The following is a 20,663-nucleotide window of genomic DNA, read 5'->3' on the forward strand; positions in this document are numbered from 1 at the left end:
TATCCGGGGATCTCGTTCTTTTGGTTACGACCCAAAGCTCGTGACCATAGATGAGGGTAGGAACGTAGATCGACCGGTAAATCGAGAGCTTCGCCTTTTGGCTCAGCTCTCTCTTCACCACAACGGATCGGTACAGCGCCCGCTTCACAGCAGACGCTGCACCAATCCGCCTGTCGATCTCCCGCTCCATCTTCCCCTCATTCGTGAACAAGACCCCAAGATACTTGAACTCCTCCACTAGGGGCAGCACATCCTCCCCAACCCGGAGAAGGCACTCTACCCTTTTCCATTAGTTAATGTTTAAATTAATCTTTAAGCGGTACATGAGCAGCATATCGTTTTCAGAAGCCTAGAGTGCGCTCTTGAGGCTATATTGTTTACTCCTTAGATTCATGTTGGTCAGTATGAATTACCATTTAAAAACATATTGTATTATTTGATATAAGTCACACCTTAAGTCACAGGATCAGCCAAACTATTAAAAAAGTACAACTTCAGGCTCTAAGATAATTTGAAATTGGAATCACCCCCATGGGAAATGTGTAGATCCCTGTGCAGCCTTTTTTCTGTTTTAATTAATAAAGTAAAAAGCCACCTGTCTAATTGAAATAGTGTAAAAAACATCCCCATGACGCTCAATGAGAAGTACATATCCAGTAAGTACCATAAAAGGTTAGAAGCTCCATTCATCACTTCAGGCTAAAGCACCCTGAGCCCTCTTTCTGTGAGGTAATCTTCTCTGGGAGTTGCTATAATTGCTCTAAAAATGTTTGTATCCATCCATTTCCCTGACTTATTTATGCTGTTCTCAGGACGGGGGCACAGGGCAGATCACGTCCCAGAATGCTCGTGACAAGATGAAGAAAAACAAGTCAGACAATTTGACGGTTTACTGCAGAGCCGACACGTAAAGGCTCACAGTCGCTTTCACACCTCTGGATTATTCATGGTTTCACCTCAGGTGCAGAGCTTCTGTCTGAGGAAAAAATAAAAAGCAGAAACAGATACCTGTCAAACCAAAGTGCTGGGATTTGAAGTGTTTAGTCTCCTGGAATAACCTCCACAGCCCTGGATGTTGGGGATCTGTGATCTTGACTCTGAGCGTTCTGAGTCTGAATAAGAAACTCGCTCTCAGACTTGACCTGTTGCAGGCTACTGTCGATGAGATCATCTCTTTTCTTTGGGTTTTTTTTCCACAGGTCCAGTGGAGCACGTCCAGCTTCTTGCTCCCTTCGTGGTTATCAGAAACAAGGAGGTGAACATCACAGCGGTGGTCCTGCCCAGCCAATCACGCACTGTCACCTACTTCTGGTGGCTTGGCAACAGCACAGAGGTAACTTCTCTATGGCAACACTTTTCTAGTCTGGTCCTGGCTCTTTACAGGCAGCATTAGAAAAACAACATCTGTAAGCTTTTAGGAAGCTTACTGTCGTTAAAATGGAGAACTCCTCAAACTAACCTTCACAGGGATGTAAAGAACATAGAAATCCCACACAGAAAACCCAAATTAACATCAGAAACCATCTAATCAGACAGCTTCTTCTTCCCTTAGTGGTTATCACCCCCATCCACCACCGTGAAAAAAAATGTATATGTATATATATATATATATATATATATATATATATATATATATATATATATATATATATATATATATATATATATATATATATATATATGGAATCGTCCTATGGGAAATGTGTATATATATATATATATATAAGCAGCATGGTGTCAGCTTCAGACAGCAAAATATCAGAAACTAAACATTTAAAGAGCTGCAGATGTAAAGAGGTCAGATTTCTCTGTCCTCTTTACATCTGCAGCAACATTAAGGCAACTTATTCTATTAAACAATTGCTATACTTTTAAATTTTGGATGCTTTGAAATACTTGTAGGTTTTTGTTCATCTTTACGTTGACTTTGTGCTTTTAGCCGGTGATAACCTTGGATGGAAGTATCTCATACACCTTCAGGAGTGAAGGAATGCACACCATCACAGTTCAAGTAGCATCCGCTAACACCATCCTTCAGGACACCAAGACCATAGCCGTCCAAGGTCAGTTCCTGCTCTCAACATGACCCAAGAAAAACGCGGGAGTATGGTTTATATTTTAGCAGTGTGTTCTACGCAGTGGGGGTAAAAAATGTATTTAGTGTGTCACTGATTGTGCAAGTTCTCCTACTTAGAAAGAGGAGAGGGGGCTGTAATTTTCATTAGAAGTACACTTCAACTATGGGAGACAAAATGAGAGAAACAAAATCACTTTGTGATATTTATAAAGAATGTATCTATAACTTATGGTGGAAAATAAGTATTTGGTCAATAACTAAAGTTCAACTCAAGCCTTTCCAGCATAACCTTTGTTGGTCAAACGTTTCCTGTTAGTCTTCACCAGTTTGCACCACTCTAGCTGGTAGTTTGGCCCATTCCTCCATGCAGATCTCCTCCACAGCTGGAATGGTCTGGGCAGAGGCCTGGAGAGTGGCAAGGACACTCCAGGATCTTGAAAAGCTTTTTAAAGAGCCCCTCCTTCATTACCTGAGTGGTGTGTTTGGGACCAGTGTCGTGCTAGAAGACCCAGCCATGGTCCATCTTTAATGGTCTCACTGATGGAAGGAGGTTTTAGCTTAAAATCTCACGTTAATTCTTCCCTTAATACGGCTCATTCCTCCTGTCCCCCTGCAGAAAAACAGCCCCAAAGCATGATGGTCCCACCCCCATGCTTCACAGTAGGCATCTTGTTCTTGGGATGCAGCTCAACATTCTTCTTCCTCCAAACGCAACACGTTGAGCTTGTGCCAAATACTTCTATTTTGGTTCCATCTGACCACATGATATTCTCCCGCTCCTCTTCTGGACCATCCATCTGCTCTCTGCCACACTTCAGGCGGATCTGGACATTTGCCGGCTGAAGCAGGGGGACAGGCGTAGTGTTACTATGGCCCCAGCTCTCTGCAGGTCTTTCATATACTGCTGGGATGTTTGCTCACCGTTCTCCTGATTATTTTGACCCCACGGGATGAGAACTGGCGTGGGGCGCCAGATGGAGATTATCAATGGTCTAGTATGTCTTCCATTTTCTTACAATTGCTCCCACGGTTGATTTATTCACACCAAGCTGTGTGTCTGTTGTAGATTGACTCCTCCCAGCCAGGTGCAGGTCTACAGTTATCTTCCTGGTGTCCTTCGTCAGCTCTTTGGTCTTGGCCGTGGTTGAGTTTGGAGTCTGACAGTTTGAGGCTGTGGACAGGTGTCTTTTATACAGATAACGGATTCAAACAGGTGCCATTAATACAGGTAATGGGTGGAGGACAGAAGAACTTCTTGAAGAATAAGTCACAGGTCTGTAAAGGCCAGTCATCTTGCTTGTTTGTGGGTGACCAAATGCTGATTTTCCACCATCATTTACAAATAAATTCTTTAAAAATCCTACAGTGTGATTCCCTGTTTTTCTTCTTCTCATTTTGTCTCTCATGGCTGACGTGTACCTAAGATGAAAATGACAGACCTCTCTCATCTTTCTAAATAGGAGAACTTGACTAAATACCTTTTTTTCCAAACTTTAATCTAATTATAATGAAACGGTATCTGAAAAGAAAGAACCCACACATTAATGGAGTCACATTACAGTTGGACACTCCAGAGTACAGTAGTTATCCTTATTTGAGTCTGACTAAAGGGAGTACCTGGAAAAGGCAGCAATTGGGCTGAAGCTTGGACATTTTCTAATTATCAGGATGTTCAGGGGTTATGAGGAAGCCTCTTGGTTTTATCAACTTTTAACTACCTGAAAACTCAACTTGAGTAGAATGATATTTGGAGCAGCTCCTTCAGAGGGATGGCCTCTGATCACTGAATTAATGGCTGATTCTCCCCCAACTCTCGTCCCCAGAATTCTTCAAGTCTCTGCTTTTATCTTTCTCCCCGAACTTGGACGAGTTCAACCCCGACATACCCGAGTGGAGGCAGGATGTGGGCAGAGTAATTAAGAAGGCTCTGCTACAAGTGAGTGATTTTCATTCTGACTTCCGTCTTCCCTCAGTCTGTCTCAGCCTCTCAGATCCGCCCTTCTCTCTGTCTCAGTTTGCTCTTTTACAATTATCTCCCAAACCTCTTTCCTGCCCAATACTTGGCGATGCGACGAGCGAACACCCTCGGGCCACCCTGCGATTCATTATCAGACAGGTGTGAAGACGCCTCTGCCTTCCTTCCCTCCCTTGATGGCTTCGTGATGACTCCGGTTCCTTAATTTGAACAGTCTCCGATAAAATTATCCCAGAACTAAATTCACGGGGGTTTTGGTGGAGACCTAAGAGTAACGATTCCTGTCACTGTCACACACTGATGTGTGTGTGTGTGCGCCCGGTCGTAGGAGGACAGCGTATGAGAGTGTGTGTGGGTAGGTGGCCTATCATTGTTAAGTGCTACTCATCTCCCGATCCACAGTTCATGAATATCTAGATGTATTTGATGGCGGTGTTTGAAGCCATCTTAGCAGCGGATTGAGTCTTGCAGCTGCAGGTGGGGCTCCTGGAGAAATATTGTATAATGACAGCAAGAGAGCTCATGAGCACCGCTGATAACCCCCAGAATCACATTCATGCTTTTGACCCAGCTCATCTGTCTGTTTGTCGTCTATGCACCCAGGATGCAGTTGTGGGTAAAAAAATTTAACTGTATATGTTACCAGCAATTAAATAAAAGATAAAGCTTTCCGTGTAACATTATGTGTGTAAATATCCCACATTACAATGTGGATATCTGTGGCTTATAGACAAGTGCAGCCTATACACACACACACACATATATATATATATATATATATATATATATATATATATATATATATATATATATATATATATATATATATATATATATATATATATATATATATATATTGGTTTTATTAAAACATCATTTTTATCGTATATATAGGAGGAGCAGTTTATAACATTGTAATACCCTGCAGCTGTTATTTTAGTAACCATCCTATTATAAATAATAGCATAATATCTTCCGAGCATTTGTTTTATTCAGGACCTCAATTATGTTTTATTAGGTTGTCGTTGATAAGATTGCACATTTTGCAACTAAACAAATACACATAAAGAGCTGCGAATTACTCCTTAAAACAGCAGAAAGCCTTTTAGATGTAAAAGCCATGATACAAATGAGCAGACAATGAGAAAGCTGTGCATGGAGGACTGCACATCCTTAAAAAAATCCCTTCCCTGCACAATGCACACTGTCACATCCCTTCATGTCAAGTCTATGTGTGTCTTTTCTGCTGCTGCATATCACACTCCCCACCTACACTTGACTAAGTTCAAAGCACAGAACATCTGTCTTGTGTTGTGCCCCTTTACAGGTATCTCGTTATGGTGCAGAAATGTGAATGATAAACTACCGTACTTAATACAGAGCACTTTATTTTAACCCTGCTGGGTTATTTTTGTCATTTCACAAGGCGCCTGCAGATTTTATGAGCAATGGTAGCTATACTAGTGTTTTTACTTGGATTACAACACATAACAAAGGAACTGCAGAATGGATATGAATAAAAGGTCTGAATATTCTTTCTACCAATTTTTAATTTCTCTTACAATCTTATATTAAAAATGTGAACTGTGTTTTGATGGATCAGAATTCCAGATCCTTGCTGGAAAAGGTAAAAGAGCCTCTATCATATTATCAATATGTAGAAAGATCCAGCTGAGGGTTTAGAGCATCTACTGCTGCCTGTAAGACCAGAGCTCTCCTTTATAAAACATTGTGTAGGATCTATATTAAAAGCTTGCATATGCCCAAAAGCTCAAAATGGTATATGGCAAAAAAATAATGCAGATTTATAAAACATGCGCACACACCAGCAATCAGTTTCTCTTTATAAATGACAGCTGCATGTGAAGGTCTGGTAACCAGGTTCCTCCTCATGCTCTGCTCGCAACACGCCCACATTCAGCCGTGGATGGTGAATGGAAAGCACCTCATGAAAGGCAATGTGTATTTAAATGAGTCAGCTGATATTCCATTGTTAACAATGGCAAACTTGATAAAAAGTGAACCTTGCTGCAGTCTTAAATCTCAGAAGACATCCTCACAGAAATATCTCAGTCGAAATGTCTGTGATGGAGGAAGCTGTGCATCTGGAGCGTCATTCTGAGGGGGGTGGAGGCCAGGAGAGGTGAGGGTTTCTCAAACTTCGCCGCCAGCTTAGGATTCCATGTTAAGCATGCATGGTGTCAAAAAGAGCGCCTCCTCCTCTACGTCTAAATCAGCATGTTAGCCAGTTAACATCATGGGCCTTCCTGATTCTCCCATGTGCAAGGTTCTCCAGCATCCGTTGTGCAGCATAGCGTCAATATTTAAATCTGTTCAGTAATTCATGTTGCACCATTGATGTGTTGATCTGTGGAACATGTCAACCTGGTGATCATCGGGGAGAGGAATGTGAAAACTCTGATAAAATAGATGCGGACTTATAGGCCTGTTTATTCATTTAAAGTCTCCTTATGTGTAGCTATGGCCCCCCCACAGCAAGCATGAATACCACTGCAGTTCTGAATGCTGAGAAAGTTTATCTATGATTACAAGTCTCAGGAGTGAAATTCTGAATCCCGTTGAATCCCGTTGAGCCAGCTTCATAAATGAGATGCCCAAGCATTGTTCACCAAGACAATGGCTGAGGTTAAAGAAATCATTCCCAGGATGTTGCACAATTTGACAAAGTAACATGTGAAACTCTTAATGACTTGGTATATTTAATACCAGAATCAAAGCAATGGGAGGGAATTACAAATTCAAATTGTTGTTGTTTTTTTAAAAAAGGAAAATTAATTTCAGTCTGAAATGCAGCAATTGATGAACAAGAAACAAATATGTTGCAACTCCGACTATTTAATGTTCATAGAGGTGTGAAATACAAAATAATGTCAAAATAAACCAATTATTTGTTTTGTCCGTTTTCTATTTAATACTTTTTTATCATTTTCTTATTCATTTCTTTAACCCAAACAGCACAAATCTCCTCACAGCCCATGTTGCGGTGAAATATTAGAAGAAAACAGCAGGTTAAAACGGCTTTTATTAGATTACGCTGGTGGCTGAATTGTTGCTTTTGTTTGTTTTTATCCTCTGACAATATCCTGTCACAGTTTGATATCAGCTCCTCTCCATCGGCGCAGATCTGTTTATCCGAGGGCTGCTGACATCAAGTTCATTTCCAGGCAAACATATTGTCCAAGTGTTGACAGGACGGTTTATTTCTCCTCCATTTTGTTCTAGTTGAGCTCTCTTGCTTCCCTCAGAGGCCGGTGGCTCTACGGAACAGTAAACATCTTTAAAACATAGAAACCAAAGAGGGAAAAAAAACTCACAATTAAAGCCAGGGTCCATTAAACGGACTGGTTGTTCACTTTAAGTTCACCACTGAGGTCTCTAAAGTAAAGACTTTGCACTCTTCACCTGGGCTCGTTTCAGTACCACTCCTGGTCCTGATCACATTTTAAGCAATAAAGATTTTCATTCCACTCTCCCTGTCTGCAGCTACCTCCCTCACAATTTCCATCAACATTTCTCACAACCCGGCCTCAAACAGTCTGCAATATTGGTCCTCCCCCACATCTTCACTCCAAGGTTAATGCAGCCCATCACTCTAGTGAAGCCTCTTACTGTTGCTGGCCGAAAGGCGTTGAAGAACATTTCCACTCAGCGGATGCTGCTTCATTAAAAACAAATAACTGAACTTTGATCTTAACCGCTCAGGTATTTATGAGTAAATGTACGGGTGCATCTCATTGAAGATAATTTCATTGTAAAGGGTAATTATTTCTGTAATTCAACTCAAAAAGTGATATATGTATATGTGTGTGTATATGTGTGTATATATATATATATATATATATATATATATATATATATATATATATATATGTATATATATGTATATATACATAATGGCTTCACAAATCATTACTGTCTTTGGAAACTTCACTCGAACTGATTAAATTCACAATTATTATTCACCTGCTAATGTCTACTTGTTTCTCAGGGAGTGTTTGTTCAGACATCCATGCAAATTGCGCAGTAATTTACAGTATTCTGTAAAGTAACGATTAAATCTTATTAGATGCTAAGGACTATTTTCATGCTCTTTAGCATCTCAGGTGGCATTGTTGGTGCATTAAACTTGAAATTGTCAATTTTATTTATATAGCACCAATTCACAGCACACATCATCTCAAGGCTCTTTCCAAAGTCAGACTCCATCAGATCCTCCAGGTTGGTGAGAAAGTTTCCTCTCTAAGGAAACCCAGCAGGTTGCATCAAGTCTCTCCAAGCAGCATTCACTCCTCCTGAAAGAGCGTAGAGCCACAGTGGACAGTCGTCTGCATTGTTGATGGCTTTGCAGCAATCCCTCATACTGAGCATGCATGAAGCGACAGTGGAGAGGAAAACTCCCCTTTAACAGGGAGGAGAACCTCCAGCAGAACCAGAACCAGGCTCAGTGTGAACGCTCATCTGCCTCCACCCACTGGGGCTTAGAGAAGACAGAGCAGAGACAAAGAAAGCTCAGAAGCTCACATTGACCCAGGAGTACTTTCTATGGTAGAGAAGACAGAGCAGAGACACAGAAAGCACAGAAGCTCACGTTGTATGTAAGCAGTAAAATAGTAAATAGTAATCTCTAAAGTTGAAATAGAGTAAAAGTGTATTTGGTTTTGATTTCGAACCACTGCACATGGATACTTGTGTTCTCTAAGCTTGTGATCACCTAGCATAATCAGATGCATTCTTCTTTCCATAAAAAGGAATGACATCAGTGTTTGTCGCTAATATGCGAATGCTAAGTGGTTGTCCAAAGATGAAAAACAGTCCACATAGAGATGATCTAGGAGCTTTAAAGCAGTAAGTGACCTTGTCCTCAGTGTGGATCCCATCTCTGCTTCTCTTTCTCCTCCAATCTTTGTATCTAGCACTAAATTTGCTGTGCATCAAAAAAGGGAGCACTCCAGATGAACCCACCATATGTTTAAACTAATGACTGATTGCACCGAGTGTAAACATGGTTCAAGGGTATTGATTTTTTTTCAGGGGCCGTTGCCTCTTTTGTCATTGACTCACTTTATCACTCCCTTCACTACTCCTTTTCTCATTGCTAGACGTGCCCGTGGCTATCATTTGCCCAATACTTGGGTGCTCCAATAGCGATTTCTGGGCTTGGTAATTGATGTAGTTTGGCTGCATGGGCCCCTTTGTCCGCCCAGGCCGCAGAGACAACATAAAAACATGGCAGGCTGTAAAATTAAGAATGATTGCCACACAGGTTGTCTCTCCCATTGACTCTGTAAACTTGTTAAGGGCTAAGGGCTTCATGAAATGCTGCTCTGGAAACAAAGACAGAAAATATTTACTCTCAATTCTCAACCTTTAGGATCAGTCCAGAACTTAATCATCCCGAGTGTTGTTTAAAAACACGTAACTCAAATCTGAAGGTCTTATTATGTACCACTAAATACACAAAACACTGAATATTACATTTGCTCCATATATACAGAATTTTTTTTAAAACTCTTTAAATTGTCAAAGAATCTACTTTGTGTTCTAAAACGACTAGAGGTAGCAGTAAGAGTTTAACAGTCTGTGATTTCGTCAAGAACATCATATATGTGTAGCAATATTTCTCTTTTTTGCTGAAGAACAAATATGCTGGAGAAGAAAAAACAGAATTTATTACAGCTCAGGGTGTCAGTGTGTTGTTGACGCAGTATGAATCAGTTATGTCCCTGTACATTACGCATAATGAATCCATTCAGGGTTCCTAGAGAGTGTATAAAGAAGGGTTTAATTTGATGAACTTTACTCTTATTTAGAAATTATTTTTCAGAACAGTACATACATAAAAGAAAAAATCCTTTGAGTAATCAAGGCTAAGAACTGTGACAAAAATAAAGTACAAAATAAAAAAGCAGTACAACGTGGTGATTGACACAACTTGCTCATTAAGGACTATGCCTAGCCAGTCAACAACCTTTCCATGCCATGCCATCTTACACCAGCTTTATTCTTTGTCAGACAATAAATGGATAAATCAGAACGGTGTTCCAATATGTAAACTGTAATGATTCCCGTTTTCTCATGTCATGTTTGTTTTTTGCTGCCACCTTCTCCCTGCTTTAATCAGTCTCATCTAGTCCACCTGTGCAGAGCCTGATTGCCTCCTTGCTTCACCTGTGCTCTGCACTACCTAAGCGCTTCACAGCTACTGCCTCCTCGCCAGATTAGTGACCACTTTGTGCTAGTAGAAGTCCAGCTGTTCCTTTGCATGCTCTCTAGAGCGTTTATCGACCTTATCCCATGACCATGGATTTTCCCCTTTGCCCGTGACTGATCTCTACTGCTCATCGGATAGCTAGACACCAACCCTCGCTCTCTCAGCTACTAATTCTTGTCTCAGTTGCCTCCCTAATTGCCCATTGCCTGGACATTAACCTCACTTTCTGATGCCGGGTAACGGATCTGTGAAGGGATCATTAGAGTCGATGTCGTCTCTGGCATCAGGTCTCACAGACTGAAGAGGATTCCCCGATTAATCCTCCAACCTAACCCTCATACCACACATATCTTGACTGAGCAGTTGTCCAACTACTCTGAAGTCAAGGTCGCTGCCGCTCTGCCTGCTGTAAAGCGCTGCAGGTTAGTGGAAGTGAACATTTCAAGTTTCTTTTGTCCCCAAGCCATCACCAGCCTGTTCCCTCTGCCCACAGAGTTTCATGTGACAAGCCATTTCCTGACCTGCTGTATTGATTCTGCTTCAATAAACCTATTTTATTGTAACTTAGACTCTTGTGTTATGGCAGAAATCCTGGGTCCTCTGTGTGGGTCGTGACTGAAAGCATCCATCCATTTTCTATACCCACTTATCCTTTCAGTATTCGCGGGGGGGCTGATGCCTGTCTCCAGCAGTCATCGGGCCAGAAGCAGGGTACAGTGTGGACAGGTCACCAGTCCATCGCAGGAATACAGAGACAAAGCAGACAGACACCCAGGCACACACACCTACACCTAAGGACGATTTAGAGAGACCAATTTATCTAAGAGTCAGATATCTGCCTGTTAGATTAGGTTTAGTGTTAGCAGGGGGTGAGAGAGCATTTTAAGCTTTATTTTGCTAGGTGTGTGTGTGTGTGGGGGGGGGGGACAGTTCTGATTTGAATGGCACCTATCTCATATTTTCCAAGTTTACTTACTTGCTACATTTATCTACTAGTGGATGACCCAGCCTAACAGTACATTACCTGTAGTAGGTGGAGATATTCAATTTACTAGCTTGAATTGTAGAAGTCTGAATGTTTTAACATTTTACATTATCTACAGCTCATTGATATCTATGTTATTTATCTGCAAGAAACTCACTTGAGAAATATCAGCAGGCTGGGTTGATCAAATATATTTTTCCTCCTTTTCCAATAGGGTGTGAGGGGTTGCCATACTTTAAGATAAAGCTCATCATCCCAGTTGGGAGCATAAACATTTACAAGGGCTAATGACAATAACGCCTTATTGAGACGGTCTTTAAGAGGTTGCCAGGTTTTTCTCACTACTATCCAAATCTGGGAGATTTTAATTGTTGGATGGATCCTTCTTTAGATTGGTCTTCTACTCTAGCTGTTCAATCTCAATCGGCCAAAGTAATCAAATACTTTATGCTCAAGTTTAATGTTGTTGATCCTACTTCACTCCAGGTCCAATTTTTTTGAGCAGAGAGATAAGGCTGGCAAATTATTGGATCATCATTTGTGACAAACATCTGCATCTCAGCTGATCCCAGAAAACCATAAAGGCGCCTGTCAGACCCATTAGAGTTTAATAAAACTTTAATGCAATTCCATGAAGCGCTATTTTCTTCTGACCACTCTCTGTTTCAGATCATTTCCACTACTTTATCTGGAAAAATCAATATCCTGGTTTTATATCAAAATGTGGCCAAGGAGATGGACTTTCCTGTTACCTGCTTGAACCTGCATGGAGTTTGCATGTTCTCCCTGTGCATGCGTGGGTTCTCTCCGGGTACTCCGGCTTCCTCCCACAGTCCAAAAACATGACTGTTAGGTTAATTGGTCTCTCTAAATTGTCCTTAGGTGTGAGTGTGTGTGTGAATGGTTGTCTCTGTGTTGCCCTGCGACAGACTGGCGACCTGTCCAGGGTGAACCCTGCCTCTCGCCCAGTGAACGTTGGAGATAGACACCAGCGACCCCCGCAACCCCATGAGGGAATAAGCGGGTCAGAAAATGGATGGATGGATGGATAAGAAAGACAGAAAAAGATAGAGGAGACTGTAGATGAATGCAATAATGTCTTCAATGTCTACAGAAGGGTGGAGTTTGCCTCCACTTACAACCATGATGGAGGGGCCTCAGTCTCTTCATATCGAATCCAGTAATTAATATTTCTAATATGTGTTGCCCAATAATAAAACAAAATGTTGGGTAGTGCCCACTCAAACCCACTTGATGTGATTCCTATTTTTCCTCCATCTTTGTTAGATAGTACTTTTTCTGTCTGGGCCACACTGGGGATGAGAATTGTGAAGGATTTATATGTAGATGCTGATTTTGTATCCTTATAACAGCTGGTAGATACGTTTTTACTTCCTAAGAGCACTTTTTTTTTCGATATATTCAGGTTTGCAACTTTATTTCCAATTCATATCCACATTTCCCTGTCCTTCTTGAGGTTTCAAATTTTGACATCTTTTTAGAACCCATATTGTCACTGAAGGGGGAGATCTATACCATTTATTAGAATATTCACCGCCTTTCTTTAGGCTCATCTACTCGACTGAAGACTGTTTGGGACACAGATGGAAAAGATAATTCTAGATAATGTTTGGGAAGAGATTTTAAGAAGAGTAGATATGTCATCTATTTGTGGCAGGCACAGCTTCACTCAGTGCAGCGTTCTGCACCGAGCTCATTATACCAAAGCTCGCCTCGCAAAAATGTTTGAAACATGGTGCTGAATGTGTGACTGTAATTGCTCCTTCTAAATGTGAAAATTCAATAAACAGAATTGACAAAAAAACATTACCCCATTTGATTGAAACCAGACACAGACCAAAATACTTCATATTCTTCTCATTAAAGGAGCAATAAGCGATATTTCACCCCGTATATGCACATGCAGCGGGACCAGCTATGTAATCAAGAGAATGGAGAACAACACAGAGAGATGTGGTGTGACATCATACCATAGTCCATCTGAAATATTTATTTAAAATAATGACATTTTGCTTATTGTCAATTTAAACACAAGCGTATTTGAAATTCTTAGAAACTCTTTCAGTCAGACATCAGTTATGCTTCTCATCTCAAAGTTTACTCTGATTTCTTCCTAAAACAGAGGGAATTAGATATTTTATGTCATAAAACTGTTTTAAACTGTTAATATTTTTGTTCAATCAAAACGGCGCCTTATAAATGGCTAAAGCAGAAACGGGTACATTTTGATTCCCTTTAGGGCTGCTGATACTGAACACCTCTGGACTCACAAATATTTTTCATCTCTAACTGAAGGCAGCAGGTTAAGAATCTTTAAGATCTTTTTTCTTCCAGTTATCTAAGTTGTTACCTTTTTTATTATAAGAAAAAGTGTGTTGCCACTTTTCTCATCTCAATTAAGCTAGAATATCTGTGCGTTGGTCAATTACAGTCAAAGAATAACCACTTACCAAGATAATTTAGTCCTCTTTCATCACGGCACTTAACAAGTAGCATTACAGCCTCATACGTTCTCCCTGTTATGGAGTTTTATGAGTTTTAATGACTAACATACAGCGGGTAACAGAAATAACGTCCTAAGCTAGTGTTTTGTCAACGGCCACCCACTGGGGGGTGTTTTGAAGATAACAGGGGGAGCTGTGATTCTCTTGAAGGTCATTTTCTTTAAGGTCAAGATTACTTTAACCCTCTGTGGCTTAAACTTTTATTTCTTGGTGAGAAAATATTCTACCCCAATTTTTATGAGTTTTATGGTTCCTATTGATTTATCAAGCATGAGACTCAAGTGGTATATAAGACAAATTAATAAGTTCTGACAAAAATAAGCAGTTTTACCCAGGAATTCATTCAACATTTAAACAGCATCTAAACAAACATCTAAAATGAACATTTCACATGTATTTCTGTCCGTGCGTGCGTGATGATGGTGGTGGGGTCTCATTCCCTATTCTGCATGGAACCTTGGGAGGCAATTGCTGGCTGATGTGAAGCTGATGTACATCATATTTGTGGAAAGAAAACAGGAAGCACAATTCTGAAATTGTGCTTCTCTTCATCCTCTGACATACACACATACATATTACACACGTTATTGTGTTGATTGACCCCTGCCTGACCAAGGCGTAGGGACCCACCCTTCCTCACATGGAAACCATGGTGGCTCAAGATGGTAGGGAGTTAATTCTGGGGTTTGAACTAGCAACCTGCTGGTCTGAACCTAGACCATCTCAGCTGTTGTGTCCTTGGGTAAGACTCATCTCCTGCGTTGCCTGCTGGAGGTCCTCAGAGGGCTAGTAATGCAGATGTATAGCAGCCTTGCTGCTGTCAGTCTGCCCCAGGGCAGCTGTGGCTACATTGTAGCTTATCAGCGTCAGTGTGTGAATATGTGCATGAGTAAGTTAATGACTGAATGTAGTCTAAAGCATTTTGGGGTCCTCTGGACTTGATAGGCGGTGTGCAAGTGAAGGCTATTTACCATTTACCCACTGTCTCCACTGTCACCCGCTACAACCTCACTGTCTGAGGGAGTGACCGTAAGTTACACCTTCCAACGTTGTTGCCTCTCTGTCCTGTAAGTGTTAAGGAGAGATTTATAAAAATGATTATGGTCATTATTTTGGAACTAGCACATATCCACATTGTAGAATGATATATATTGTGTATATTTTTCTTTTTGTAATATGAACATGTACATATTTAGGTTATATATTTATATACTATAACCATAACTAACCAATGTAGAGCAGAGATGAACATTTTAGCCAGGAATTTGTTCTACTAAAACATTTTATCGTTATCAGAACTTGATCAGATGGTCTGTTTTTCAAACCACAAAGTTTTTGATTTGCTCTTATTTATCAATTTATTAATGGAAATGTAATTGTTGCTTGGAGACAAACCACTATTTGAATGAAGTCATTCCTTGTGTGACTATAAAAATATGTCAAAAACTTTCAGTGTAACAAAAGATAAAAATCAGCGTGCATAATGCTTATTCCGTTTTTTGACGACAAACCTTGATATTGTGGTTTCTGTATCTTTTGAACAGTTGTGTACCTTGCACCAGCCCTTGTGGATCTCCACAAGTATGGGTCCACTGAGGTTGATCAGAATTTGCTTAGTTGACAAACTGCTGCTTGTTATGGAGTGATTTATCCCTTACCTGGATTGTAACAACCTAGGTTATTTCTTGAGCCTATGTAGTAAATTATTTATACATTCAACAGGTGTCTGACTTCCCAGAGGAGCAGCTGTTAGTGGCTGTTTTCCCAGGAGTTCCCACAGCTGCAGAGCTCTTCCTGTTACCCAACAAGAACCAATCCGAGGGGAAGAAAAAGAGCGAGGAAGAGCTAGAAAAGGTGAGCATGATCTACCTTTTCAGAAATTGCTGGAAGCCATTCAGATTCAGAGTTGGACATGTAAACGTGTTTTCTTTGTTACCCAACAGGCGTCCAGCATCATCGTAAGCGCCCTGAATCAAAACCTTGTGGAGTTTGAGCTGAAGCCTGGCGTCAGAGTCATCGTCTACAACACGCAGCTAACGCTCGGTGAGGAAGGTTTCATCTCCCCGCTTCCTATCCCGTCATTAAGTTGTCAACAGTAATGTTATCCTCTGGCAGTCGTTAATTCATTTCAGATTTTCTTTTTGTAGCAGAAGTTTGGGCAAACCGAATAGTAATAACCATGTTTTGACAACAACAAAATTTTTCTTTGGTAGCCCAATTAAAATTCTTTTCAGGCAGCTTCCATCGAAAGGCGCAGGAACACAGGGGAGTGTGGGAGGGGTTGGGCTTTAAGTGGCGCTCCTTGAGACGAGGGATCTTTTATGCCTTCCATCAAAAGCTGAACATCTGTTCCATTTCTTATACAGCCATCCAACCACAAAATGAGTGTTACACTGAGTGTAATTATGTTGATTATTTAGTCCTTGAGAAGGAACAGTGTACAATTTGAGGGCAGAGATGGAATTAGGGATTGAGAAGTTGTTAACTGCCTGAAAGGAGAAAGCTGGTTGACAGTTTTCTCCCTTGAATGCAGTTTCTCTGCAGTTGGCGCTGATTTATGGAGACGGAGAGACTTTAAATGCATTGACTTGACTAGAAACTCTGCTTTTTATTGACCTAAGGCCTGGTGGTTCCGTGACGCTCCTGTCCCCTACTACTAGACAAATGCACCTTGTATTCTTTGCCCGGCTGGTTTTATTAGCCACACCATTTCTGACTCTGCTTCTGATCCCTATTTATATTTCACCTCCCAAGAAAAGGTCTGAAAAGCCTTCAAGCACCACCACAAAGGTCACCAGCAGGTGCACTTCCATCTCCGAGTCGCACGACACGGGAGACCTCTGGAAGCCGTGAAAATAGCGTTGTTATTTGCCTGTGAATGACAAAGGAGACAAATATTCCTGCAGTCATTGAAACAATGAGAAGAAATTTAATGAGGGTGCCTTGTGAGACAAACCGTGCATGGTGATATTAATATTCTAAAGTGCAAATGGGTTCCTGTGTGAAAGAACTGTGCATGAAAACATTTCAAATTCAGCCGAAATGTGTGAATTGCCTGCTGTTGTCACCTGCTCAGAAACAATTTCATGCTGCTACACCTTCAGATGTTTCAGATATTAAAATAAATCCTACCGACATAATGGCTTATTGCCATGCAAATTAGCTGAGGACACATGTGAAGAGAGAATGTTCTTTTTTTTAAAACATCACCCTATTAAGTTATATAAAATAAAGAGTTGTAAAAAGAGAACAGGAAATTCTTCTGCTCTCTCCTTTTCTTTAAAGCAGCTCCACTCTATCTGATGGACAGTAGATTGTATTCCCTCCAACTGTTCATGCATCACTATTCCATGTGAATTGTTATATTTTCAGCTGAAACTTTTGTACAGCTTGGATAAAGTAAAATCATTTGGATAAATCATCTGGACTACCAAAATATTCAAAGCAGAAGCAGAGTGGTGAGCCTCAGAGGCTCAAAGGGTGTCATGAATAATTTAAAGAGAGTGCTAAATGTTACAGTTTTCTTCAAACTGTTCAATTCAATTAAGGTTATTTATAAAGCACCAATTCACAACACATTTCATCTCAAGGTTCTTTACAAATTCAATTCATTCAAATCATCCAGACAAGGTTTGTTCAAAGTTTTCTCTCTAAGGAAACCCGGCAGATTGCATCCAGTCTTTGGCTCCTCCAGGATGAGCGTGGAGCCACAGTGGACAGTTGCTGGCTTTGCAGCAATCCCTCATACCAACCATGCATGTAGCAACGGTGGAAAAACACCACATGTAGGAATAATCTTACATCCAACTCAGTCATGCTGCAGTTTTAGTCAGAAAACAGTAGGATTTGATGAATTGCATAATTGCTGATCATGATGGTTACCATTCATGTTTTTATTCAGAGCCGCCATATTGGATTTATGGTTTAGCCTTGTCAGAAACGTTTGTCTTTTCACTGCACAATTGTGACTTCAAGGTGTATTCTAGATGATTATTCTGAACTTTGGCTGACATACTGACCTGTTGGATGTCCAATAGTCATTAAAATAGTTTTTTAATATATATTATTTCAATAAAGCACCACAATTGTATGGATGGACCACATGTTCACATCTGCTAATTATGGGAATAAATATTATATTTAATGATGTATTTACACTGTTCATCTGGATTATGTCATTACCAACCTTAACAAGTAGTGCTTGTTTAAAGTTTGAATTTATTGGGGGGGGTTTTTTTTTTCTCTGCTGGGTCAAAGATCGACCTATAGGTACAAGTAAATCCAGAGATTTTCCATTCCAAAAAAAGTTACAAAACAAAACAACTGGACTTTTTTCCAAAGTTTGAAGACGTTTCGCTTCGGAAAACTTTGGAAAAAAGTCCAGTTGTTTTGTTTTTTAACTTTTTTTGGAATAATCATGACCTGGATGTCTGAGAATCTTCACCAGCATACAGAGATGTACCTACATTTTTAACTTCTGACCTGACCTGGATATCAGGTGTTGAAATGAGGAAACCTAAACCTGTTGTACTGGTAAGAAATCAATTATACTGAAATGTGAACCCTTAAATAATTGTCACAGACCATAAATGTTCCTGAAGGAGGTCTACATTATTACCATGTGACATGGTCCACCATATTTTCTTTAAAACCATTTAATTTCAGTCTCCTTGTGACCGGATTTGGACTTCTTAGATGTCAGTGATTGAAATGTCAGGCCTCCTTCAAGTTGAATATAATATGAAGATTATTAATTTTCCTGTAATGGACTGGCAACCTGTCCAGGGTTTACCTCACCTCTCACCCAACGAGCACCGCAGATAGGCACCAATCCCCTCGTGACTCTGCGTGGATAAGCGTGTAGAGACGCTGCACTATTCACCAGCTCTGTCCTTATGCTTCCACAGCCCCGTTGGTGGACTCCAGTCCCAGACACAGCAGCTCGGCGATGCTCATGCTCCTCTCTGTGGTGTTCCTGGGCCTGGCTGTGTTCCTGATCTACAAATTTAAGAGGTGGACGACTTTCTGATTACATCCACCTGCTGCACTCACAGCATGATCACATCAAGCTCCCACATCCATCTATTAGTATGTTCTTCATAATTGATGAAAGCAGATTAACACAGTCTGTACCGATCAGCTGCAGTCAGAATTGGTGCTTTGATCTGAGAAGTCCAGCCAAAGGTTGTCTTTATTTTTTAATGATTACAATGCACGAGGCGCACTCTGTAATCAGTGATGAATAGGCAGGGGAAAAAAATCCCTTAAGTGGTTTGATATGCAGAGTTTGTGCTTTTATTTGCCGAATAAATAATTCAACCTCAAAGTGATTCTTTAGAAAACTCAGCGGGAATTGGAAAAGCTACTGTTAATTATAGATCTGTAATTTCTCCTGTCAGTCAGAAGAGATGCATTTTTTAGAGAATCACACAGTTGACAAAACAGAGCAATTAATAACTGGAATGAAGAGTAATTGGAAATAAATTGGATGGTGCTCAATTGAAGAGATATGAGATGTAAATTATGCAGGGAAAATTCCAATGTTACTGTTATTTTCTCATAAATAAACTTCCAGAAAATAATTGCATTACAGATCATTTTAACCTTGGCATCCACATATCAGCACCAGATGGCAGAGCTGCACTCTCTGCAATGACTTCCTGCTTAAACAGATGATTGCATGTAAAGCAAATCCCTTCTGATGCAGAAAAACAGCTCCATGGCTGATTGATTGAGCCGTCCTTTTCAAATCTGCAGAAAAATACCTTGGATCAACATATACGCTGAGGTGAACCAGGAGAAGGAGCAGGAGATGATTGGCTCGGTTGGTCAAGGCGATGGCACGCCGAAAATCACTCTGAGTGAGTTCACAGCATCCAAAGAGCTCATGGAGAAGGAACTGGATGCCCGGGTCAAGAGTAAGTCAAAGACAAGCAACAGGAGCCAGATTATTTTCCCTGAGAAAAATACTTTTTTTAGTCTGCAAGGTTGGCGTCACTCATCTCTGTGAACACATTTATTAAATGGATATCCTCCATGCAATTTAATTCATTGAGAGAATAAAACAAGAGGTCAAAAAGCAAACCTGTAATATAATAACAGGTTTTTAGTATAGCCCTCTCTGTAGAGCATATCTCGAAAGGAGTTAACATTATTTATAATTTGTCAAATTAAATTGTTTAATCAGATATTGCATTATGAGCACTAAAAGTTGAAGTAAATAAAACTGGTTGTTTCTTCATCATGGCAGCTTTTAGTAGGTGGGATATATAAGACAGCATGTGAACATTTTGTCTTCTCATTTGATGTGCTAGTGGCAGAAGAATGGGCGGTGTGAGTATTTCAGGGAGTTTGACAAGCACCAATTTATGGTGGCTAGATGTCTGGACTAAACCTTCTCCAAATGTCAAACTCATGTTGGGTTTGCTCAGTCTGCAGTGGTCAGTATCTATCAAAGAGGTCCATAGAAGGAAGAGCAGAGAACCGACGGCAGTCAGAGCTAAATGCAGGCCGTGAAGGCTGGGCCATGTTGTTTGATCCAACAAATTAGTTCCTGTAGCTAAAACTGGAGGAGAAGTTAATGTCAGTTTAGATAGAAATGTGTCAGAATACACAATGCATCCTAATTTGTTGCAAATTACACTGAATTGCTGCAGACTAGTCGATGTGCCGACGCTGACACATCCATTAACAAAATAACCATCAATGGTCAAATTACTGGACCATGTGGCAATGGAAGAAGAAGGCCTGGTCTCAGAAATCATGCTGGAAAAAACCCTTGGTTGCAGCAGTGGGAAGTAACTTGACCACTGTAAAGAGATTCAAGCCGTCATTGTTGCTAATTTCAGTCAGTTTCAGTCAGGCATCAT

The 20,663-nt window shown here is 40.5% G+C and overlaps 1 protein-coding gene across 1 annotated transcript in view; it reads left to right on the top strand.

Annotated features, from left to right (window-relative positions):
• Positions 1-20,663, top strand: part of sorcs3 (sortilin related VPS10 domain containing receptor 3) — a gene marked incomplete in the record, with an annotated part of 346,527 nt that overhangs the window by 297,365 nt on the left and 28,499 nt on the right. The window contains 7 exon segments of the mRNA XM_036137616.1: positions 1,200-1,333; positions 1,940-2,063; positions 3,901-4,013; positions 15,517-15,648; positions 15,738-15,837; positions 18,702-18,807; positions 19,552-19,712. Of these exon segments, the coding sequence (XP_035993509.1) occupies positions 1,200-1,333; positions 1,940-2,063; positions 3,901-4,013; positions 15,517-15,648; positions 15,738-15,837; positions 18,702-18,807; positions 19,552-19,712 (870 nt within the window).

Source organism: Fundulus heteroclitus, chromosome 5, assembly GCF_011125445.2.
Source record: "Fundulus heteroclitus isolate FHET01 chromosome 5, MU-UCD_Fhet_4.1, whole genome shotgun sequence".
Taxonomy (NCBI): Eukaryota; Metazoa; Chordata; class Actinopteri; order Cyprinodontiformes; family Fundulidae; genus Fundulus; species Fundulus heteroclitus.